The sequence below is a fragment of the Scomber scombrus genome, chromosome 14 (assembly GCF_963691925.1).
Source record: "Scomber scombrus chromosome 14, fScoSco1.1, whole genome shotgun sequence".
Taxonomy (NCBI): domain Eukaryota; kingdom Metazoa; phylum Chordata; class Actinopteri; order Scombriformes; family Scombridae; genus Scomber; species Scomber scombrus.
The window spans coordinates 19,210,521-19,237,755 of NC_084983.1; the positions used below are offsets into that span (position 1 = coordinate 19,210,521).

At 38.3% G+C, this 27,235-nt stretch overlaps 1 protein-coding gene across 1 annotated transcript in view; it reads left to right on the forward strand.

Annotated features, from left to right (window-relative positions):
• The window catches only part of LOC133994380 (polypeptide N-acetylgalactosaminyltransferase 10-like), a 73,594-nt gene that overhangs the window by 28,601 nt on the left and 17,758 nt on the right, over nucleotides 1–27,235 (forward strand). Inside the window, exons 5-6 of the mRNA XM_062433624.1 lie at nucleotides 22,411–22,596; nucleotides 25,039–25,222. Of these exons, the coding sequence (XP_062289608.1) occupies nucleotides 22,411–22,596; nucleotides 25,039–25,222 (370 nt within the window). The remainder of the gene's footprint in view (nucleotides 1–22,410; nucleotides 22,597–25,038; nucleotides 25,223–27,235) is intronic.

The following is a 27,235-nucleotide window of genomic DNA, read 5'->3' on the forward strand; positions in this document are numbered from 1 at the left end:
AGTCTAATGAAATAAGTATACAGTTTGACTTTTTCACCAATCTATCATTTATTTTAGCACAAAATGTACATGAAAGCATATTAGAAATGAAGAATATCATGTTGTTGACAACACAAACAAATTAAGTCATGTACAACTAGTTTGCAGTCAATTTTTTTGTAGAAATTTCACCTTTCCGAACTCATGCCTGGAGTTTGGATGGATGGGTGACCAGGATTTGCGTCCCATACCACAAATGATAATTAATTGATTCATGGCAATTATCTTTCCCTGAACTTAAGTCTAAGCTTAATCATTATCAGTGATTCTCTAATTATATCAAAATTATTTCAGTTAAGCAAACACATAACCATAAACATCTTAATCACGCTTAAAGCCAAGTTTTACACAGCTCTGAAAACTTAATATTTTTAATTTATTATATGTTCAATTTGTTGAACCATTTCTAATACTGTTTAAAACGGTTTTGTCATTATATTGATTTAAAAAAAAAATCACAATCTGACAAAATTATATTTAAAGTATATCTAATGCAAAAAAAATCACATATGAACATAAGTAACTTGAGGCAGCGTGGGAAATTTAAAAAAAGGAATTCCTCAGACAAATTTGCACTGCTTTGTCTCATAAACAAGCCACTTAGCCATTTGTACCCCACTGTTTGGGCACAGTTAATAAAATGAACCAACTTTTATGCTCGAGTTCTGACCAAAGATAATTATTTTATTCCTCCATCGCCTCTCCTCTAGCCTAACATGTCCCTGTGGGTGGGAAGTAAGGATCAACTCAGCTGTGTGAGAATAGAACATGAACACGGGGTGGGTCTGTGCACTCTGACGTCAGGATCGATGAGAGAACATTACACAGCTGCAGGGAATGGATTTCACCTCTGCAGGTTATCTGCTCTAACGTTCCCTCTCACAGCTACTGTCCTTTGATAAGAAATTAGTCAAGCTGTAATTAAAACTTAACAGTCTAGAGGGCAAAGTGAACTTCAATCAGTTCTGGGGTCTCATTTATAAAACAGTGTGTAGGATCCATACTAAAAGTGTACATATGCCAACCAATTGTCAGATTTATAAAACTGTACAGGCGCAAATGCACATATTATTCCATTTGAAAATCACATTCCATCTACAAATGTGTGCACATGGATCAGCCTCATATCACGTCTTCTACACACCCATATTCAACCATAAATGGTCACTGCAAAACCTTTATGAGTACTGATGTACTGGTATTTCTTTCACTGGCATAATCAGGCTTTTTGTCTCGAGACACCTGCATAATCAGTGTCGAGAGCGAGCATATCGGGTTCTCTCACTCATCAATGCAGAGTAAGAATCACCATATCCGTGAACAGACTTTTATTGTTTTATTTCCCATTTTTGGACTACTTGAAATTATGTGTGTAACCCACAACAACCATATAGAACTTCAATAAACATTCCTGTGGATTGTAAAGGTAGGCATCTCTGGTTAAGTTATCACTTGACATCCTGCAGCAGGCCAGAAGTTAACCAGTTTTAAGTAGTTTATACACTGCATACTCATATCTACAATACAATAAACATTGTATTCATTTATATTTATATATACTACAAAATCCAGCATAGGGGTGTTTCTCTGTTCTGCAACTACCTTTAAGTTGCATTTATTTGATGTAATCTTCTTCTAGAACCGAAAATGATAATTTCATCACTAAGTTAACGTGGTCGAAGAAAAAGGAATCAGTATATTCATGCTTAATATCAGGGAACGGCAATCCAGACTTTACTGGATCCTGCCACCTGCAAAATCCTGATATCATGCTGACATCATCCTGACATCATGCTGACATCATTCATTTCAGCAGCTGTGTTTTGCTGCTTAGCTGACCCGCTCCTCTCCACTCTGGGTAAAATAGCGCTGAGGCTTCAAGCCCTGTTTTATACGTACACAACGGTAATAAATGAGACCCCCCTATCTCTGGTTGAGAGATTGGTACAACAACTTTGGAGAGAATAATTCTGAACAGTTTCTGTGCAGAATAATACAAATCAATGCTGAGAGCTTTGAAACATCATACAAATAAATCAAGGAGCAAGTGCATTACAGACAAGGAGAGAAAAAGTGATTTATAAGGATGTGTGGTTCGAAACTACGGTATGGTGTTTAATTTTTGGTTTGCACATTAATTTGCCAAGCTGAGAAATACATTTCTGCAAAAATGTGGAAGAAGCAAGGAGATGAATCAGTGATGTGTGTGAACAGGAGCATCTGAATAAGTCCTGTCTCTATATAGGTGTTTGTGTGTCTCATTGCAGCTGTGGCATATTTGTTCACTTTAAAAAGGTGAGGACATTTCATGCCTTCATGTGACAGGAACAGTAGAGAGATGCAACAAAAGCCCCTGGCTGGATTTGAACTAGGTGACTTTGCAGTCCATAGTTGTTGTCTTAACCTGTATGCTGCCTCAAGCCAACCCAATCTCATGACAGTTCATGAAATAGTCACAAAATTTATCTGTAGATGCGTGTACATGGACACAAATTTTCCAAATTTTTCGTAACATTCAGCACGACTTTTAAACTAATGTATTTCAGTTGGAAGCATCTTTTGTGCCTACACCACTTTTAACTTACACATGCCATTATATAAACGCCATGTATGTATAGGGTTAGGGTTAGGGTTAGGGTTACTAGGGTACTGCCATGTTTGGAGGTGGTGGGTTGGTAGATGGTTCCATTCATAAGTGGCTAAATGTGGACTTTGCTGCAGGAGACCACTGTTCTCCATCCATTTCCAACTGCAAGTGTCATGTCTCCAAGTTGAGACGTTTTTATTTTGTTGTGGTGTTTACAGTATGTTGCCATGACAATGAAGGTTATCTAACTTTATGGCAGTATCATTTAACTCAAACCATAATTTTCTCCTAACCCTAACCAAGTGATTTTTGTGCCTAAACCTAACTAGACTTTAACCACCGTGTTGTCACGTCATAAAACATCATTATTTTAAAAAAATGATGTGTGAAGTACAAATTTGAGTGATCAGACAAAAATGTATATGAAATTTAAAAAGAAAAGTGAATCAGTGAATATAGGTACAGTAGTAAGCTCGTATGTGGCTACCTAGTAAACTAGCTAACAGCCCTGCTAAATTTTCTGTAGCTGGCTCACCTAATTTAGCTTGCTGAATTTAGCTAATTTCTAGACCATTATTGTTAATGACATGAAGACATACATACTAACACAAATGCACACTTTTAACCAAGCTGTACGGAGACTTCCTCTTTACTGAGGTATGAAATAAAATATGATAATTATTCTTACACAATTCAGGATCAAATTCTCAATCAGAGAACAGAATCAGTCTATGTTAATAATTTACGGCACGACCACCAACAGCTCCACACACATTTCAATGCCATATCCTGCCCTTGTTTGTGATGAGATTCTCAAACCACTTTTTCATTTCATTTTCATCTTAATAATTTTCACCCTTTGGCAGATTACACCCCCACACCTCCACCTCCACCTCCACCGACACACACACACACACACACACACACACACACACACACACACACACACACACACACACACACACACACACACACACACACATCCACACCCACCCCTTGACTCTTGTTATAGAGTATATAATAAAAGCAGCTCAGCCCCTCTGGAATCTCTGCAGGTTTTGCACTTTCTTCATATTTTATTCAATCACAGGAATCAGTCGAGGTTGGTTCAATCAGTTCAGTCAGGTCAGAGTGACCCCCACTCTTTGGTCTCCGCCTCTGTGTTTATCTCTCGCTCTGTCTCTCTGCCTCCACTGCACTGTTACCACATCTGACCAGCAGACAGTTCTGATTTACTGTCAGCAACTCAAGCATGACATTGAGCTATAGTCAGTGAGCAAGTGTTGCCTCTTTTCTTCATCTTATTTATTTTATTTTTTTGCCTCTCCACTACATAAAGTTTTATAAGCCTTAAGAAAATAGTGAAATATCTACATTTAAAGCCCCTGGATGTAAAATAGTGTCCTGAATATACCGTTCACGATATGAATTCATCAATAACAGGGTTAGCCCTTTAAAGAAGTTTAACCGTGAATCAAAATTATCGTGAAATATGATAACGTCAAAATCCTATACTTCTGCAATTTGTAATTATAACAATAGAGCGATATCCTCTTGCTGTTTATAGATGGTCACAGTGGGTAAATGGTTTGTGGGTGTGTGTGTGTGTGTGTGTGTGTGTGTGTGTGTGTGTGTGTGTGTGTGTGTGTGTGTGTGTGTGTGTGTGTGTCTGGCAGCTTAGTTTTGGTGGATGAGCGTGAGCGATGAATACTGCTGGTGGAGCCCAAGTCATTTCACGGATTTATGGCCAGACGGGGCAGGGAAAGTCGCTGTAACTTAACACATACAGTACCAAACAGAAAAGAACTGAAAGCTGCCTCCTTCTTCTACACATCAGGGAAGAGAAAATTGCGTTTGGGAGGCAACGGAAGGGAACGCTGTATGTAACAGCGTGCGTGTAATAGTGTGCAGCTGCTGGAGCCTTGTATGTTCAATCAAATTCATCCAAGGATCGTATCAAGAAAACTCCTAAATCTGACTCTCACAGATCAACCAGCATGAGCTTCAGTCACTTCAGTTCTCATATTGTTAAATGTAACCTCTGCTCCTAAACCCTGCTGCTGTTGACATGGGTTACTACTAAAATACAGTATATTACAACATTGAGTACAAATGATAGAAAATGTTATCATCTTACAATGATTGCAATATTGTAGGGTGAAGTGTGTAGGGTATTTGATCTTATCGTTAATTAGAAACAAACAAGTTAGATACACTGCACTGAAAATACATGCCTCAAAGTGCAACCTCAGTGCAATAAAAGTGAGTATACAGGTGACCACTGAACCAAAATGAGTACAGATGTGTCTTCTGATTCAGACTAATTGCCTGAACAAGGTTATAAAAGCACCTGTGAAGACCACAACTTTATCATTTTTGGCCTGGGTTGTGTCTCATGTAACATGGTTCCACCCAGATTGTGAGACATGAAGATAGGAGAAGATCATTAGTTCATGACTGAACATCAGCCCAAACACAGTTGCAGCAGTGGTTAGGAGGTACAGGAGAACCGATACTACGATTAACAGAAGGCGCATTGGTCGTCGTTCAAAAAAAATGACACTCAGTCAGTTATGCATTTAAGAAAACAATGTGCAAATGCTTCTGACTTGGCACAAGGAATTTCCTTGGAAAACTGTGACAGCAAGTCCTCCAAATTAAATGACCACATAACCACACGTTTGTACCCTGCATTCCAGGACGACCCATTGGAGCGTAATATGCCGTTTTTTCTAAAACCGTTGCAAATCACTGTTAACAAATTATTACGTTTTTATCATGTGAAAACACTGTGGCTAAGGTTTGGTCAGGTTTAGGAACAAAAAAACACTGGGGGAGGGTTAGGGAAATATTGTGGTTTGTGTTAAAATGTTCCCTTGAAATGTGGTCACTACTTCCTTGTAATTAGGCAACCGTTGTATTCATGGCAACAGTGAACACTGTGTTGCATGTGTGTTTATGGTTTGTTTGTTTCTTTAAATGAAAACGGAAAAAAAACAAGAAGTGAGCAGTGGTCTACTTAGTCCACTTTTTGCCATCTAACCCTCACATCAGCCATATTGTATTTGTCCACAAATCACATATTCACCTCCTGTAGCGTTGAAATTAAGCTTTAAAAAGTTTGGAGCTCATTCCTTCATGGTGGACAGCAGCTGTCACTGTAGCTACTTGGATTCTTGTGCAGTTACAATGGGACCTGTTTTCAAGGGGAAAAAAACGTCCCTAAAACTAAAATCCCCTAAAATCCCAAATAACTATTGCAACAAAATTCTGTCAACTCTGTTCGCTGTTAACATTTCCTACAATATCCTTTTTTTTGCAAGTTGTCTGGAGGTGTTAACTTCTAACTGGGAACATTAACTTACACAGGAGGCGTAGCAGACTCGTGGCAGCAGCTGGTGATAGATCTGGCAGTGGTCATCAGAGTACACATTCAGTGTAGTTGCATGCATAAAATGTAGGAAAATAGATACAAAGTGTCTTACTGTTATGTAGCCTGTGTTAATAGCTGTGTTGAATAAATATAGAAGCGTAACTGTTCTGTCCAACGCGTGTGAGGTAGACAATGCAGTCTAAAAAAAAACGTTTTAAGAATTAACATATATGAAATAACTGTCACAATATAAACAATGGATTTACACATAATTATGATTTGTTTATTTTGCTGCCTTGTGAAGCACTTTGTCACTTAGATTTTGAAAAGTGATCTATAAATAAAGTTTAATTTCCTTTTCTTCTTCTTCTTCTTATTATCATTATTGCATACAGTAGATGCAAGACCATATGAAGTAACTCAACATTACAGTTCACATACAATCTGACAAAGTTAACAGTAACTGACTCATTCTAGTCAACATACAAGCAATTCTAGTAATTATGACAAAATGCAATTATTTTTTCACGCATAGTTGCACACTTTAATAACAAACAGACATTAAGAATAGATGGCACGATGAAGTCAATTAGGCGTAGCTGAATGCAGCTGCTGGCATTGACATACAACCTAAATAACCTTATGGCTTTTTTTCAACACAAATAAAGCATGATTAAAATGTTGTTTTGGTTTAACATTGAAAAAGAGAACATGACTTGATGCATAAAGCATATTTAACCAAAACCCAATATTTGTTTCCTGATCTTAGCTTGTATTTGGGAAGCAGCATGTGAATCTGAGCTCTGAACTTATGCTTTTTACACCCAAACGCCACCACATTATCACATTCAGGATTTTGACACCACATGAACACTCACCTTGTGACTTTTCAGTTTTTTAAAATTAAATCAAGCCCCCCCCCCCAAAAAAAACAACCCAAAACAAAAACATTATTTACAGCAGTAGCTGCGGGGGAGTATCGCCCACATTCACATATTAACACCAGGGAATCAGCCATGCAGCGACCACTGCCTGAGCCTAGTGACACATAAACAGCACCAGTAGAGCAGTTTGGGACTGAAAGCTTTGTTCAGGGGATTCTGACAGGAGTTAAAGATGCAGGGGAAGGTGTTACTCATTCAAGTCCCTCTGCCATGCCACTGTGGGGATTCTTACAAGAGTAGAGCCGAAGTAGATAGTTTATTTTGTTTGATCTAGTCACAACTGTTGTCTCAAAACTATGCATATTCACAGCTTAAAAACATATATTACATTTTCCAGTTCAGAGGTTTATCTTCCTCCTACTAGTGCCTGATTACATACTGATTCACTGTTTGCTTGTCTTTACAGTAGCATATCTTTTAAATGTTAAGAGATCATATTGGGTTTTTTTTGCCTTTATTTAGTCCACCTGCTGCAATAATTTCTTGTAATAATATAACTATAGGTGCGTTTGGGCGCTGTAGGAACTCATAATTTCCCTCTTCCATTCTTCTGACAACTGTTTTGTGTCTCTGAACCTTATTTATCCAAATGCTGTTTGTATTTATATATCTATTGCTATTTACTTGTTACCTGGTGTTACATTGTGATGTCTTTCCTTTCAGAATAACAATCATATAGTGACAGAATTATGAAAATCATCAGAAAACAGCTCAGCCAGAATAAAAATCCCTCATGTATGTATCCTTGTAAAGCTTTTATTATTACTTTTTTTGAAATTTCAACACTTTTAATGATTAAAAAAACAGTGTAATATATGACAATTTCCCTTATAACAACATTTTGAACCCTAGCACAATGGTACAACATTTGTTTTAAATCCCCAACCCACCCTTTTTTATTATCTACTTGACTTGAAGTAAGAATCTGTAAATCTGTAAATAATCGGTCTGAAGATAATCGGAGTGACTACTAATGTGTGAACATGTATATTCCAGATCTGTACTGTATGCATGCACAGTAAGTACAACACTGTCTCTAAGAAATGACATTCATATACGACTAGACTGCTACAGCAAATACTTTTTGTTAGAAATGTTCCTCTCAACAAAGAGAAAATGTTTGTTAATTAATGTATTTGGTAAGTTGCAATAATGCTTATACTGATGGTATGAGAAATGTAGTTCTTTGTCAATGCAACATAATTGGGAAAACAACTTAGTACTACATGAACTCCATTTCCAGGAGACAGTGTTGTTTAGTTAAATTCCCTGATCCCAGGGAAGAATCTCTCACTACAACACTTTCTAGTAGCAGGTGTCTCATCTTCTTCCTCTTCATTACTACAACAGTAATATAGTCCAGTCAAACAGTTCTTTCAGTGAAAAGCACAACAGTAAACCAACAGTTGTTTCAAATGCCAAATGTGGCTTCATCTTTGGCTATAGTAGAGTGTGACACTGTCTGTTATTTTGTTAAGCACTCATGTACTTGTGTTGAATTTGTCAATAACATTGATTTTTAATGAGAATGAAAGAGACTTGTGTCATGTAATCACAGCCAGTAACAGAGCCTGTATTTATTCAGTGAGGCAGCTGTGGCACACAGCACTATCAGCTTCCTTGTGATGGAAACCTGTCATTGGCAGATTGATCGCCCAATTACTTTCTCACTTTCTGGTCCCCGATGGGATCAGTTGAGCAAATGGCTGCAATACTTCATTTCAAGTAAGGAGCAGCCTACACACTGCTCTTATGCAGAGTGACTTTTGATGTATTTCCAGTCAGATGTAAGGGCGGTTTGACGGTCAGACAGCGTGGCTCCCAGCAGGTGTCAGCCCAGCCTCCAACCTGGAGCGACCACAGAGCTGACTGCAAGAAGTCCGCCGACAGTATGTCTCACATTTTAGTGGAAAACAGATTTTCATTGTGTGAAAATGATAGTGACCTCTGCCAGTGCTGGGGCACAGTGTTGAAAGATACAGGTTCTTGCTTGGCTTTAATTTATACCTGGCAAATATAATGTGTTTGATGTTTCTGAGTAAAATGAATATCTGTCAGGATGACCCCAGCATCAAGAATACAGTTGTTGTTTTCTGTGATGCTGTGATGCTGCCTGTTTGATCTTTAATATTGCATGGCACTGTGAAAAGCACATAAGAGAAGAATGACACTAATGGAGTCTGAGTGCTGAGATGTGTTTGTCAGATTTCTGCCATGCTTCAGACAATCTGTTATGTAATTGTCCTTGTTTTAAAACATGAATGGCTTTTATTCTCATTTACTGATAGAGCCCATCTTTGTGATTGTTTGCTTTTTTATTTTCCGGATAAAGAGTGCAATCAAACACTAAACAACTGAGCGAAAAAGTAAGATTATTCTAAAAAAAGCAGCTTGATATTTAGATTTCATCTACAGGTTATCTCATGAGTGAAGAAAATCATCACCTTTTGGCCAAAACAGAAAACCAGAGTAAAGTAGACCACCCTGCTAATGACTGTAGTGTTTGCTATCCTTCACATTGCAAATGTGATGGACAGAATCAACAATATAGTGATTATTTAGCTATTCTTGGAGTATTTGTGTGTGTGTCTCTCTGAGTGTGGTGCTAGAGGAAGTGCCCTGCATGGGGGCATAGATATTCTCAGTGAATCAGAGTAATCTGACTGTTTATGAGATATGTAATTGTCACAACCCGGCTGAAAGCTGGACTAAGGAAGGGAGACCACACATGAGTTGTAACTACAAAATAAGATATATTAAACTTAAAACCAACTAAACACAACAAAACCAAAGCAGGTGAAAGCCAGGGGAGAGAGGAAGTGTGTCTGACTGCCATCAGTTTATATATAGAGAGCAGTTAGTCAGTCCACGTGAACTGAATGTCCCTGATGACACTTGATTACATCATGTACAATGTTATGAGTCTGGTACTAGACACAAAGTTTCTAAAATGTAAAATATTGACCTTGTCTGGGACAAATGAATGTGCTTAATACATTTCATAGCAATCTTCTCACCAGATCTCAAAATGTTGTCTGTACAATCGGAAATTATTGGCTCGATAAGAGGAAAGAGGAAAAAGGTCATAAGGTCAACCAAAACATTGGGATGCACCCTACTGGGTGATCATGAAAAGCTGTGGTAAATTTTCTGGCATTGCAAGAAGATTTGACCTGGTGGTGGCACTAGATGAAAGGTCGAGACATCGCCACAACCACCAGGAATCAACTTAGAGCCAATTTCCTGCCAATCTGGCAAGTAGTTGTTGAGAGAGAGAGCATTTGCTCTCTGGAGCAAAGTGTTTGTGATTGATGGACGTACTAACCACGGACATTGCTACACTTTGACTGTGCCAACTAGCAGGCAAAAACTGGGGCATATGATATAAACTTGGAAGAAACAGAAAGATTAATACTTTCTGTTAATAAAAAAGTTCCTAATTAGTACTTAATAAACTAATTTCATTGCAGGACAGTTTTATTAATGATTTAGTTGCTGCCTGGGAAAGCTGCTGTCAGCAGTGTAGAGTTGCTTTGAACAGTCTTATCAACACCAGCAGCCCCGCCATCTGCATGATGAAGAGGTGGGGAGAGGAAGCGGCGACGATGAGGAGATAGGAGACAATGTGCGGTGATGGAAGCGCGTACGAATGGGGAGAGAGGCAGTAATGCAGAAACATTGAACAAAGTTCAGCATGTTTATTCATTCATGTCAGCGTGCGCGTATGTGTGTGTGTTTGTTTGAGTGTCTGTTTGTGTATGTGACTGAGGGTGTGGGGAGATAATGAGGTAATGGTGCTCAGTGAAGTGTGACAGCGAGACGAGGGAGAGAGTGATATGAAGAGGGAGGTTGAGAGGGAGACAGATGACAGAGGACAAAAGGAGCTAATTGAGTGTTGCCACTTAGAGATGTTGAGCCATCAGTTGGAGCTGATCGATTCAAACATCGTTCTGAAGAGGAGAAGGCCACAGGAGTCACGTTTACTGAGTAAGGACACAGTAAACAATGTCCACTGTAGCTTCGATGATGTATTTATTTGCCTCTGCATTAAGTTACGTAGTTAAGAACATGTCATCTGGAGCTTCGTTTAAAAGCCAAATTCACTTTTATTTGATCCAGCCTTCAATCTCCCAGCTACCAACATATTATACTTAAGCTATTGTGTTATGTGTTCAAATGACAAAATAGTTTTTTTTTTTGAACTACATAATATAGCAAGATGTTGGGTACACAGCAGTTTATTATGCAACATGTTATGTTTAGAAAAGTTGTGTATAGGGTCGTTTGCCAGTTTTGAAGGAGCTATATGATGGTAACAGTCGCTAAAGTTGGGGACAGACTTTCTTGTAGATGTCTGTTAAGTGGTTGCATAACCGCATACCTATATTAAAGTTTATTATATGCTAACACAATTTTCCAAATCTATTTTTTATTTGGGAGGTCTAAAATGAAATAATTCCCTCGGTCAGTCAAGTCTTATCTGTTTATGTGCAGGGAGATGATGAAATTAGAGGAAGCATTGTCTAAATGTCATACAAGGTATGGTGTTGCATCACCAGCACTATACCATCATTACTCAATATTACAGACTGTTTGAGAAATATCTCCAACTGAATCTCAACCTATCTGCTCACAGATGAGATAACACAGACTGATATGTCATCAGTTAATTTGGGCTTTGATGTTGAAAATTTAACCACTTACACTTTACAAATTAGATTGCTTTTATTCTTTGTACTATTGTTCGTTAATTTTCCTATATCTAGAAAATAAACAAACAAAAGGGATTTAATTATCCCTCCTGGTCTGAACTCTGGAGTACTGAGACACTTGAGTTAACATAAATCAATCGCCAAGACTGTAATAGAGTTAGACTTGTAATTGGAATTTTAGGAGCAGCATCTTACATCATTAATTCTTTTTATACATTCATACATTTTTTTTAATTAATTAACACCTTCCCTACCTATCATGCGGTTTAGACCTTAACATGTTTAACTGTCATCCTACCAACAACCTGCTTTCAACTGGGGTCCCCCAGGACTCCAATACGTTGGTATTTTAAAAAAGCACTAATTAAAACAGTAACAGAAAACAATGATTTTAAAACATTAGTAAACAAATTGATTGATAAAGTTCTGAAAAATAGGAATGATAGAATAAACCACTTGTGAGATATGACAAAAAGTAAACCTCTGGGGGTCTCTGGTTAACCCAGTCAGGCTTGATTTCCTTCTATGGATATTCTATGAATTCAGTTGTCTCTCCAGAAGGTTTTATATCTCTCGATGCAACCTCCCTTTTCATTTTTCTTCTTGATTGTGTTGTCTTTTCTGTTGTAGGCATGAATTCAAACTCTGGTCAATTACTAGACTGAACTTGCCTGTATTTCTTATAATATATATTTTTTCCATTTTTCTCCATATTTTTCAGCATAGCAGTTTTTCTATGTATTTTTCTATGTAGTAGATTTTATGCTATAGTTTTTTTTTTTTCTGATGTGTTTAACTTAAACAAATTTCACTCAACTTTTGTATGTGTTTGCTTTGTGCTGACCCTGATGTTTCATGTTGGTTTTGCCCTTTTCACAGAGTCATGCTCTGTCCCCTACGTGGGAGTTTCAGACAGTGTTGTCCAGTTTTGCTCTGATTGGTCCAGCTTGTGAGCAGACTGACTTTCAATCATGCCGATCACAATCACCTGAGTGATGAATGTGTTTGCGTCTACATATTGCTTGTCCTGCTTTGTGATGGTGATTTAAGAATGCCTGGTGAAGATCGAAATGTTGCTCTATTAAAATTGCTGGGAGCTACAAGTTCAATGCGCTGATCTTTTGTCGGAGACTTGCAGAGACATTTTTTATTTATTTATTTATTTTTCTGTTTTTTTCCCTCTCCCTTGTCTTGCTGCTCTTCTCCTTCACAAATCCTTCTTAATTAGAGCATTTTTCTCTAATTAAGACAAGCCTTCAATTCCTTTGACACCTCTGGCTTATTTGGAAAGACACCTTCAGTCTTTTAATTTCAGTTAAATTAACCACAAAGCATGATTAGACAAATGTCCTCTAGTCTTATCTTATCACATAATATGCTACAAGTTGTGTCCTTGAGAGTGTCTCTTGTCTCCTCTTTGCAGCTTTCTTTGTTGTTTTTTCCCGTTCAGCTTTTTTAAAATATATATTACAGTTGTGCTATAAGAGTCTACACACATGTTGTCACTGCCTGTATATTTCATTCATGGGGATCTAAGATCTCACAAAAAGCTGCTGCTTTTCAAGCTTCCTTGTGAATCTCCTCACAGCCGTTCTCCTCTCTGCCATGTAAATCATGAATTTCTGAAGTAGATAAACTGGTCTAGTGTTATCATCTCAGTCTCAGTAGAATATTAGTACACTATTTAAATGTTAAATGTCCATTTTACACACAGACCACCTCTATTAAGATTTTTTCGGATTCTTTCTTGATTTAATCTGTTTCTGTCTTGATAATAGTGTAGATGAAGGAAAATCTGAGCTCACCCTTATTTGAGCTGCTTCATTTTACTGGAGACTTAGATTACATTTAACAGAGTAAGGTCTCGCAAAAAATGTACCATCTTTTTTTAAAACATGTCCCTTTTCACTGCTTTTTTTCTGATATTAATGGACAGACTATGTGGTAACAGCTGGGATGTGGAGGGTGCTGAATTTGCTTCAGTATTGCATTTCTACTTTTGCAGATGATGTGTGGTCCTAATAGCTTCATCAACCTATGACCCCGAGCACACACTGAGGCATTTTGCAGCGAAGTGTATAGCTGTATTTATACTTGATGGAAGGGGTTAATGGCAGTTCCTTTGGTGTAGACCGTTTAAATTATTATCTAGTGTCAGATGTCACCTAGTGATAGCACTACTGCAACACTGCATGTATCACAAGTGGTCAGCCTATATTATATTATGTGTACCTTATTTTCTTTACTTGTGATACAGAGCACTGGTATACACATAGAACTAGTGTTACATACAGGTATTTTCTGTCTTGCCTGACCTCATTATTCAGACTGCTGCCATACAATTGTAGTGGTTACATTATTTTATTCCCTTCATGGTAGACAGCGATAATCACAGTGAGTAGGAGGGTTGCAGTGGAAATGGCTTTTGTAGACATAGCCCAATCCAAGCAATTACCAGATGTTTGGCAAAGACTTCTGTCTGATTTCCTTTATTCACCTGCTCTAATCATATCTTATCATTGGTCCAATAAAATACAGTAACTGCTATAGCAACCTGCTCTGCACTGAAAAACCTGGGTGAGTTCATATTGCTCAAGTCATACAATTGTGTTTACTAAAGTAAACGGTTTTACTGTTTGTTTTAATAAGCAAGCAGAGTGATGAAAATGCATAATTTCAAAGCAACTTCATCAGAGGAACCAGGAACTAGTGAAAATGATGAAAATGACAAAGTGGAAACAAGGAGAGGCAAAGCGAGTTACAGAAGCTGGGGGGAGTCTACCTGTGCCAGCATTGCGGCTCACTCCTCGTAGTGGTCATGGCCGTAGCTACCATTGAGGACACCGAGGTCATGTCCTCGGTATTTTTTTCTTGAAGTTTTGTTGAAAGTGAAAATAGCTGACGAGACAATTATCCTTGCATCAACGGACCGTCATGTGACACGTACTTGAAGATTCCGCTGCCATGTCAAAACGAAAGTATCCGGCTATAGCCAGCGGTGGAGTGACTTGTGAATTGGACTTGACCCGATTTTGCAAACTGTTCATTCATTGGATGAGCCCTTTTCTCCCTTTCCCAGCAGGCCGTGCTCCATTCCACATTTTAAGAACAAACAAAGAAAATAATATATTGCAGTTATAATTTTTAAATATACAACCATGTAAGTTGTAGAATACTGAAATAGAAGTTGATTTAAGTTGCACAATTTGAAATGATAAGAAAGAACTGGACCACAAGAATGACCATGACTGAGAAATGCACAGCAAGAAAGCAGTATAAATACATCATGGATTAAACAGAACAGTCATATAAATTGCAGTCTTATTTTTGACCTCGGTATTTGAAAAATCCTGGCTATGGCCTTGGTAGTGGTGTTACATAGCAGTGTGAGGAGGGAACCCTGGTATCCAGCGTTAGTTAATGTAACTCACCCAAAGCACTTCATAATCAGCAAAGGCGCATCAGTCAGACCTGCGCAGGACTCCTGTCTGGAATATGAATCACTTAAGATCAGTTGAGATGCAACTTTTTACAGACATCCCTATCTGTGTTGCTTTTTTTCCTTTCTAGAGGTCAGCTGTGCAGTTTATCTGTTAAAAAGAACATCCTTGATGTTTGGTGGTGTGCCAGAGCATCCAGGGATTAATCTGCCACCTTGGAAACTGAGCTCAGCGGGCCATTTTGGGTCTAGTGTGTCTCAACTCTAATTGGATTATTAAGAAATGCATTATAGGGAGAATGTTGCTGCTGAACATTCATTTAGCTAACTTTTATATTTTAATGTAAGATTTAAAGGCTGTGTCTACAATTTAGAATGGAAAAGGCAAAGAGTAATGATAATACTAATACTACTACTACTACTAATAATAATAATCATAATAATAATAATAAGAAGAAGAATCATGATAATAATCATATTAATAATAATAATTCAAAATATACATTTGTTTTACTCTAATGTCTCCAGACATTGCTAATGTAAATCAACCTTTTCAGCAACCCAAAACATTGGAAACCTTGATTTAGGTGTTGTTTACTGTTAATCCTTGTTTTAAAAGTTTTGTCTGTCAATTTAAATGGGTTAAAGTGAAAGTGCAAATTACACCATTAATCATTAGGTTTAACCCCTTAAATCCACCATAAAAAGTCTGAGAGAAGTCGTCACTGTGGATTTGTGTCCATAAAAGTGCGTGACTTTCACACCTAAACCCAGATTTGGGCCTTGTCTCCCTGTTTCAAACCACAATGGTGGCAAATACATATCAGAAAAACACCCTTAAGAGTAATCTTTGGGTAGTTTCAGAAGGAAAAGACAAACATGTTCTCATTAAGGTATGAGGACTTGTTATTTCAAAAAGTGGTGGCGGTGTACATGACTAAATGCCTCTCATTCATGTCTGCTGTACATGGAGCATTGAGTCTTTAAATGGCAATTTCTTAAAAAAACTGGAAACCATCAGACACCACAGGGCAGCTGTGACTCAGGAAGTAGAGTGGGTTGTCCATTAATTGGAAGAATCCCCAGCTCCTCCAGTCGAAGAGTCCTTGGGCAAGATACTGAACCTTCAATTTGTCTGGCTGACAGTGCCATTGGTGTGTGAATGAGTGGGTGGATACATTAGTTTCTCCTCCTGATGAGCAGGTTGGCACAGGGCTCTAAACTAACTTTTTTCACTGGTTGCACTGGTGCGCATAGATTTTTTTCTTAGGTGCACCAGCACAAAAGTTAGGTGCACCCAAATTTCCGACCATATCGCATTCAACACCGCAGTTTTAAAGGTTCACGTTTTTTAAATAGCTGTCCATATAGGCAGTATTGACTTGTAAATGATTAACTAACAATCTGGTCAACATAAAGTTTTTTATTTGAACAATTCCACAAGAAAGGTAACTTCACTGAAAAGTGCTGGTGCTTAAAGTGCTTCACTGAGCTGAAATTTAAACTTAAAACATCTCAAGATAAATGAAATAGTCATTATTATGAGATAGTTTCTCATTATTATGAGATAGTTTCTCATTATTATGAGATACTAAGTCATTATTATGAGATACTAAGTCATTATTTTGAGATAGTTTCTCATTATAATGACTTACAGGATTTTTTTTTTTTCAACACAAATGGGCTTCCATACGGAGTCGATCGTATGTGGCTCATTATCTGATGCTGTCTCCTGACTAGGGCTTGACATAACCTGGGAGGTTGATGACTCCGTATCAGAGCATTCGTTATGATTTTCGGACAGATCAGGCCTTAACTTAACATGCTTCACGAAAAAGTTGTCAATGGTTCTTTTCATCTTTTCATCCGCGGCTACATGCACTCTACATTATGGCTGTCAAAATTGCTCCAAAATGACGTTCGAATATTCCCTTTGCTCTCACACGCGCTGCATTTACAGCCACACACACACGCAGTCACTCTCTAGTGCGCGCTCTTGCTCGTTTACTCCAGATTCCGGGAGATTACGTCTCAGGGAGCCAAAATCAATATGCGGGAGACTCCCGTAACTTCCGGGAGAGTTGGGATGTCTAGATCTGGAGAAGCGGTATAGTGAGGAAAAGGGCATGCTCATTTGGGTGCACATTTTCGAGATGTGCCCTCATGTTGCTAGTGCCGGAATGGTAAGCTAACTGTAGCTTACACAGCTTGCATAAAACTTTATCTCGATGCTCCGTATTTTTGCCGTCTACTGACCAAAATCCGAAGTATTTCCAAATGGGGCTTTTTAGGTTGCTTGGAGTCCAAACAGCTCACTGCTTCCGAGTTGGGCTCTGAACTTTCTGCCATTTCGTTTTCATCTCTGTGCAAGTGCGACTCCTGTGACTTGTCCCTGTCCCTGACCCGTCATGCAGTGCGCCCACTCGCAAAGCAGCCGCTGATGTGTTTTTTTTCCACAGTCGAATATTAATTTTCACAATCGAATCTCCATTTAAAAAAAATATTCAAATATATATTCGAATTTAGAATATTCGTTGACAGCCCTACTTTAAATCCACTCTCTCTGTCTGACTGCAGCACACGCATTACACACAGGAATAACTGGACCACGGCCAATCAGAGGGGGTCCCGCCCTTCACTATCTCTTATTGGTTTAGACCACGATATGGGCCTAATGTGTGTCTGTTGTTGAAGGTTGAACCACAGGGAGACTTTCAGAGTCGCAGAGATTTTTTTTTTCCGAACAGCTGGTCGCACCGGTGCGACCTCAGATTTTTTTTAGTCGCACCACTGAGAAATTAGGTTGCATGTGCGACCAAATTGGTCGCACGTTAGAGCCCTGTGGCACCTTGTTTGGTCCTGCCATCTGTGTATGAATGTGTGTGAATGGGTGAATGTCGTTATGCAGTATAAAGCACTTTGAGTGTTTGGAAGACAAGAGAGGCGGTACATAAGTACAGTCAATTTACCATTTACCATAAGTCATTAGAAGTCGTTAAATTCTGTAACGTATGATACTGTATGATATATTCTGAACTAAGCGCAAATGTATGGGGAACAAATAACATGCTTTAGCTTTCTGGTTTCATTTGCTTTAAAAGTTGTTTCATAGGAGTCAATACAAATATAACCAACATGCTAAAATGAATATTTTGCATTGTACGATGCTTATTGACCTGAATGGACTAACTACACCTCAGTCAGCGGATGTGATTTCAGTTCACAGAGAAATGCATCAAAGTAAGACAAGCATAAACTACAAACATGTGACATTTTAAATGCATACAGACACTTTGACAAGAGCCCAAGGCCAACTGCCGCACCTTTCATCTGCTAAGTACTAATTCATGTTTGAGCTTGGCCCTGTGTGAGCAGATGAAAGACGGGCCGGGCAGCTCCAGCACTGTCCGTAGGAGAAATAAGTGAGTGACGGACTGCAGTGAGGCAAACAAACAGAAAAGGGATGGATGTTATGCTGGAATTTAAGTTGCAGTTTAGTTTGTGCTGAATAAATGGCCTGGATTTCTATCACCAACCTGATGTGTGTGATGAACAATTCATCCCTCTGATCCACGCTTTGAAATGACCCCGACATCCACGACGCCTAAACCCTCCAATCTCCTCTGCTTCACATTGAAGACTAATATGTTTGCCGACATTCAGCTCGCTCTCATTAGAGTGATTAATTGCCTCCTTGCTTTCGGTAAACAGTATGAGCTGTATTCCAATTTATTCAGGGAAAATTAACCAATCATAATTAAATGCTCTGATCTTTCTCCCTCACCTCTCCACGTGCAAGCTCTCGTCACACAAGATAATTAATTTTGCTTCGGTAGATGTAAGTAACACTTTCTGTATAGTGAGTTTTCATATATAGCAAGAGTCAGGCTTTAATGGTCAGTTTTTAATAGGCTGATTTATTGCTGGAGCACACAGGCAGGACAGTTCGTTTTTTTTTCCTCACAGTTTGGCGTCGACCCCTGCGACGCCCCTCCGCCCTTGTTCCAATGTCACATTTTACAGCGTGTAGGTCAGCTGCTGTGCAACACAATAAACACAGCAAGGGAAAAAAAAAAGGTTGACCTTCACTGGTGTCAGAGACATACAAAGTCTGGGGATGGAGAGTTTGGACTTGGAGTAAGTTTTTATAGAGAGACAGTAAGAGACATTTAAAGTCCCCCTCCAGTTAAAAATGTGTTTTTCTTCTTGTTACTTCAGTTGGATGTTTCACTGTGCAGAATCATATATGTACAGAGTTTGACACTAGGAGGCTGTTTTCATATTCATCTGAGCATGATTCGTGACATAACTAGTTGGCCTTCACATTAACCTATTGTGCTGTTGAGTTATCAAAGACACTTTCGAGGTTTTATTTGGAGAATCGTTGAGGATGTTGTTAAAATCGACAGTGAGGAAAATGCCTCTTGGCAGCGGGTCATCTGGTCCGCCCAGTTATTTCTCTCCCTGCTGCAGGTTGTCTGAATGTGTTTTAAAGTGTAACCTTAGATCTCTTTCTTTTTTCTGGCTTTCTTACTCTCTGTCAACCCCAACTCAGTCAGAGCTGCAATTTGGCATGGAAGTAAATAAAGTTTCAAAAGTATGAATTTAAAAGGTCAACATTTCAACTTCCCTTAGTCTCTCATTGCATTCCCATTGACAGGCGATATGGCTTTTTGTGAAAAAGAAGCTGTCTCTGAATTAAACTTCATGTTTTGACAGCTACAGGAATGATTTCTATTCACACTGTGAGTACTGACTCCGGCCCTGAGACCAAGATTTTTGGAGTTTGAACATTTTTTCACATGCTCTCCAAAAACACACACACAAAAAAAACACAATGGGAGGCCACAACATTCATAATTGAGACATAGATTTTAAGAAGAGTGTCAAGTTTAGAGACCCAACCAAAGTTTCAAACATCCCAACTATTGCCTCTAGTCCTAGCTGTTGTTGAAATGGATAAATAACAGGATTTCTTTTCCCAGCCTGTGTGGGCTTTACAGACAAATATACCAAATACAGTGTATTGTGAGAAAATGACCTTTCTTTGAGAACTTATTTTTCTAAGGTTTAAAATTGGCTAAAACACATCTCAAACCTTTAATCTTAAATGTTCATCCAGCCAGATGTCAGCTGAAATTAAACATGTTTTACTGCGAATTGTAGCCCTTCAATCATCATTTAAACAGCCATTAAAGGCCACATGGAAAAGTTTTCAAACTCAACAGTAAGTCATATAACCAGGAAAGTCTTTCCTCTTCAGGGAGACCATTAAATCAACATATTTCTGGGGCTAAGGGTGGCTGAAAAGTGTATGTAGAGTAGAGCCATGATCATCACCATTATCATGTAGAGTATTATCATGTATACAGTTATTTATAGTGTTTTATGGCTGGCAGAAGTTTTGACCAACATGGACATGGGACAATATGCATTTAAAAAATAAACTTTTGTTGGTAGCAAAAAGAGAAACCTAACAGCATCTACAGCAAAAAGGGAAATTGAGTTATTACTTAATTAATTGTCTCTGTGTGTTTTTTATTTTGTTTTGTGTTTTTATGCTACATTGCTGTAAATAAAATGTCCTCTTATGGGACAATAAAAGCTGAATTGAACTTTTATTGTTATTACTATTGTGCTTATTAATAATTATGAGCTTGTAAGCAAAGGTTCCCATTTATATATGACAACAAATTATATAATATATTGGTCTATATGAATTTTGGATGGTTGCAATAGCCTGTTACCAATGACTATCTCATGTTCATGTATCCAGTCTATCACTTTATCAGTGCTCTTTCATTTCCATTTGTTGCAATGCAAGCTCGAGGAAAGCATTTTCCAAATTCCAGTTATGTCAACAGATGGAAAACGCAGTTTAAAAACATAACATCTTTAATGATGCAGTAAACTGATACAGTGACCGTGGGTGAAGTCTGCTGCAGATACAAGACAAATAATGGGAAGGAGGGAGGGGGGCATGGATAGTCTCTAAATCAGCTCTCACTGTCAGTGTGTACATATTTATTTCTAATGATTCCCCATAGGCCGAATACTCTCTCTAATATTACCAGTTCTCTCCAGCTCTTTTGGAATGGGATGATCAGATATTAGCTGAGAGGATTAGTTATTCTGAAAAGGCACTGTGTTTCAGCTTTAAATGTTTGAGACAATAATGTGTCTGGTGAAAATCAGACGCGTGTCTCCAATGCATCGACTGTCACTGCCAGTATATTCACTTTGATGTCAATTAGGCAATGCTACACATTAACATTTCATTAGCTATCTTCCAGTCTACTGACAAGCATTTTGGAGTGGCTATGGCTCAGGCAGTAGAGCGGGTTGTCTACTAATCAGAATATCAGTGGCTTTACAAATGCAGTCCATTTACCACTGAAATTAGCTAGCTTCATGGCCAACTAAGCAAATAATCTAGCAACAGATAAACTAGCAAGCATGTGTTTTAACATCAACATTATACTGACAAGGCAGAAAATGATACGGCCAATGACTATTTTCTTGCTAGAAATGTTTAATGTTAAAACAAGTAAGCAGATTTGTACACTACTCAACTACTGTACAGTTGAGTGATTGAGAGAAGGTGACAGAAGTAATAAAATAATCTAAAAAACGTACCTTTGGCTGTGTGTTTTTTCAATTTCTTAATTATTGATTACAGATATAAACACATTTTAGCTCAAATAGGCTATAACATCAGCCCACAGATGTGCAGATACATTCAATAAAAAGTTAATTTATTCTATATGATGAGATAATGTACAATCATCTAGTTATCAGAATCAATATTTTGTTTCTGTTTCTTTTCTCCTCAAAACTAATTTTGTATATTTTCTGTTCTTGATCATTAAATTAATACTGGTAAGTTCACCTTACCTACAAGGAGCTGTGGACTATTACTGGTTTTGTTTGGGGGGGGGGGTTGTCCTGCATCAGTAAAGCAATACATGTCTGCAGTTTGTTAGTGTGACTCATTACCCTTGCCTCTCTGTCTTTAATGTTTGCATTCACAATGCAACAGTCCCAACAGGCAGAAAACTCTGCAAATTACCAACATGCAGTGGCCAATATGTAAAGTACACCCTAGACAGGTTGTCAGTCTATCACAAGACACTGCAGTAACAACTGCACAGCAACCTCTTTGCTACAAAGACATGTCCATGCCAAGCATTTAAGAAAGCATATCCATTATGTTTCCACTCCTGAAACAGCTAAACCATCCAAACTGCTACAATAAAATTTAATTAACAGCACTGAACATGTGTCCACTGACTTACCCTCCTGTCTCTTCTTTACAGAGCACCTAAAGGTGGCACTAGAGGAATACATGATGCGGATGCCGAAAGTTCGCATCATGCGGACTAAGAAGAGGGAGGGTTTGATCAGAACCCGCCTGCTGGGAGCTACTGCTGCAAAAGGAGAGGTCATCACTTTCCTGGACTCCCACTGTGAAGCCAACGTCAACTGGCTGCCCCCACTGCTAGGTGAACAAAACACACACAGAGACATACATTTCCATTTCTATACTTGTGAGGTGGCAAAAACCTTTCTAGCCAACTCTTTAACTATCAAACAGCACTTTGAAGTAGTGAGGCTATATCTAAAATGTCCCCATTCCGAAAATCTCCTCACTTTAGAAAAAGGTCCTGTCTTGACTTTACAAAATGTTTTAACTTTTCAAACAGGTCCTTGATTTCTAAAAAATGTCTTTAGTTCACAGAAATGTTCTTACTTTTTTTTCAAATGTCCTCAAAGTCCTCACATTGACAGAATTAAAAAAGCACACACATATGCTCAAAATGTTGATACTGCCGTCACACTGCTTTCTCAAACAGAATCAAGAGGAGTGCCTCCTCTTCAAGTTGATGGAGTTACTGACAAACAATCTCACTTTCTCTGTTACCCTTCTTTCATTAAGGACCCGTGCTCAGCCATGTTTCCGAGCATGGCGTCGTTCCACGTGGAATTGTTTCACGACAGCCCTGATGTCCCCTCGTTCCCTCCCTTTCAAGCTGTTTATTCATTATGTGGGAATAGGACGCATGTCTTCCAGTGTGTAACATGAACACATAGTTGTTGTGTACATTATAGCAGGCTGTGAACATTAATAATGGAGAGGAGGTGGAGGCTTTGACAAAATGAGTCAATTTACATGTTACAAGCAGGTTCACATCCTGTGTTGTATTCAAATGACAACAATTTAGTAATATATAATAATCACTTTCATTAAATTATAATTATTATGCACAAAGAAATATGAATCATATTAATTACAAAAATTGATCAGCTACTTCAGAAAGATATACTACAAGACAATAATACTATGTAGTAGATGACCCAGTTTTAAGTGGTAAAAGTTTTTGGATGAGTGAGCTTCCCAGTGACTTTTATGCAAATGTCTCAAAGGCAATCTAACTAGGTCGGACCTGGTAATGTTTTTCATATGACTTTGCACATGGGAAGTCTGCATTGAATGCCATCAGATTAACATAAATGCTGCAGCAGCAGAAGATAAAACATACAAAGACAGAAATGCTCATTTTGTTTTACATCACTGTAATGAATGTAGTATCTCAACCATCATTTCTTATGCAGAACAATCAGTTTAATGAACAAGAAAACACTGTGAAAAAGCTAATTTTAGGGCATTGATGTGATTGACCTTCTGTTGTCTGATCATTGTATAAAAACACAATTTCCCTTCATGGTGCAACTGGAGTTTAAAAAACCCTTTAATAACCACAGTAGTAAACAGACTAGCAGGCCCTCTCTAAATCACTGGTGTCAGTATTGGCTTTATATATAGCATATAACATGTGAGCAAATGGACATTGAATAACAGTAACAGCTTAACATCTTCCCAATCAACGATGGCAGTCTTTGCAGGCAGCAGAATTCACTTTCACATCATGTTAAATGATTAAATTGCCACTAGTGGTGTCAGTGGTGAGCATCCTTTATTAATTACAGCTTCAACATCAAAATAAAATCTATCAGGGATGCAGCCTTCAAAAAAAAACATCTTGCTATCTGAACATTTTTACCTCAACCCTCTCTTTCTATCTCTCTCTCTCTCTCTCTCTCTCTCTCTCTCTCTCTCTCTCTCTCTCTCTCTCTCTCTCTCTCTCTCTCTCTCTCTCTCTCTCTCTCTCTCTCTCTCTCTCTCTCTCTCTCTCTCTCTCTCTCTCTCTCTCTCTCACACACACACACACACACACACACACACACACAAACACACACACATTAGATGCCAAATATTGTGTAAGCATGTGTCCCTGTCTGTAAATGTCTCATCATGTTTGAATAAAGCAGTGAGGAACATTAATGTTAAAGTAATCTCTGTCTGAACAAGTGATGAAGCTACCAATGTTATGTGTCCCCTGTATGAAAAAGGCTTTGTTAATCACTAAATTTGTCTGACATCTTCCTCTGGTGGCCAGTTGGTAATCTCAGCATGCGAATGGTGGAGTCATGAGTGGAACTGAACAAGAAAAAGAAAAAGAAAAAAATCACCACATCCACGCCTATAGTACTTATTCCAGAAGGTCAAGTCGAAACATTTCCAATACTGCTGAAAAACTTTTTGACAATGAGCAGGGGAGAAGACGGCTGTAGCTGTTTTATCAGTTTCTCATCCTGAGTGACCTGCGTCAACATGCTGGCAACCCTTTTTCAGACACGGTCGATGTGTATCTTGAGCTCAGTGAAAAGAGTGGCATTGCACACAAACAAACGTACTTCATGTTAGTATTGTATTCTTCATGGAAACCCAGTTGCTTTTCTTGTTTACCACTCCTACAGTACAAAAACATACACAAACATAAGCCTTGTATTGTGTGTTTGCTGTGAACCTTCAGGAGTAAAAAAAACTGTTTCTTTTTAACTGAGCTAAAGATCAAAATTCTGCCTCCCTGTGTGTCTTTCAGACCGAATCGCCCAGAACAGAAAGACTATCGTGTGTCCAATGATCGATGTGATCAACCACGACAATTTTGGCTACGACACGCAGGCAGGGGATGCCATGCGAGGGGCGTTTGATTGGGAAATGTACTACAAACGAATTCCCATTCCTCCAGAGCTGCAGAGGGACGACCCCAGCGAACCCTTTGAGTGAGTGACAACACACTTTATTTGGATTGAATCATACCCTCTACCAATTTATACTGTTGCATAAAATTTACCAAACATTGCACAGTTGACAGACTTTGTTTCCGTGTTGAGAAGATTATCTTTCATGCTGTTGCTTTAAATGTCAGATTTCACTTGAGGGGTTTTAGTGACTTATCGTCATAATGGCATCATTTTTGTTTTGGATGGAAGAGAATGACAGTTTCTAAAGCCCACTTGAGTTAAATGATAGTATCACATTGTTTTCATTCTCCTCTTTTGGCTGTATTTTCAGCATTATCTTCCATTCAGCCCAGCTGATCTGTTAAAAGCTTCTGTTTTCTAAAAGTACACATTTTATTTATTTATTTTTGTATGTTTCTGTTGTTGTTTTTCGGTCAACATGCTCCATTAAATGTATCACAAGATTGTACAATCAACTTCAAACTTATGTAGGAGGAGATGCTAGTTTGTGGGGCTAGTTATTAAGTGCAACACGCCTGGAGGACACACATGCTGTACAGATAGAAGGAGTGGATGTGATGAAAAAAAAAAGTTTTCTGGAGAGTTGAGGCTTGTTTATAACCGATTTTTGCTCCCTACAAGTCAAAAGCCAGGACTTCAAGTTGCTCTGAAGGCTCCATATGCAAAATTACCTCTATTTCCTTTTCCATTCTGTAGCCTTTGTTGCTAAGGTTGTTGCTAAGGTAGAACAAAAAAACAAAAGCAAAATCCTGCTACTGTTTGTTTATGTAGCCTCCAGAACTACCAGAAGCTGGCCAATCAACACAGTGTGGGGTCATCGGACAGAGGTTGAACTGAGGGGCTGCATTAAGATAAACAAGATATACTGTATAAGGACTTCTTGAACTCAAAATCATGCAAAGACATTCCAGTAAAGCCACAAAAAAAGTATATTTAGACCTGAAAATATGCATAATATGTCTTCTTAAAACCATTAGCAGAGAAAAGAACAATGTACACAGCAAAACATTCAACAATGCTGCTGTGCAGGCATTGTATAATCATATTATAACAGCCTCAAACATTTTTTGTCTGGTATTCTAAGCTCTATTAGGAGAAATATTGTATATCTATTTCCTGAAGTCAACCTAAATCAATAGTATCACTGATGTTATGTTTTACCCTTATACGTTACTAAGTATAAAATAATGCACGCATACTCTAAAGAAATATACTACTACAGATTGAATTATAATAGTTTTCCAAAATTAAATGGAATTATGATTCACTTTAAAAAATAATCTGTGTGAATGATTACCTCAAATGTTTTGACAAAATACACAAACATTATGTTTTAAGCTCTTACACATTCATATCCCATTTGATGATGTCATTCCAAACATTAGATAAAGGTAGTCTGACCTATGTTGGCTGCTGTGTCACTCTTCATAGTGTTAACAAGCCAACTGAAAGCTACAGACTTAACTGAACAGTGCCTCTCTCCACATACACACATACACACTCCCCCACCTCACTAACAGTGGGTTGATGCTTCTGTTTTGTGTAGGAGGTGGGGACAGACTGATAAGGGAGTGTTTCATTACTTTTTAACTTTACTATTGAGAGCCCTGCAGAAACAGGGGATCCAAGTGCTCATACACAAACCAGTAGAGTTGGAGTCAAACCCCCTTGAGCAGCACACACTGGTGCACTGCAGCGCTCTTCTGACTGTAGAGACTGTGTCAACACATGCATTAAACATTTTGCTCGCTGATTCTCCTGCTTAAAGCCACACTGTTGTACCACAGCACTTTACAAGTGGAACACCTAGAACAGGAGCCGAAAAATGTTGATTTGTTATTAATATGAATAATATACATACTGTCGACTTTAGTCTCAGCAGCAGGCCATTTATAATAAGCAAAAGGCAAATTAAGTGTCCTAAATGGCCTCCACTGTGTGAAGTTTTAATATATGTGTTATGTGCTCCTATTTCCATGTATGTGCTATCTATGAAATGCTCCTTTGACAAGTAGACAGTGAGGGACAGGG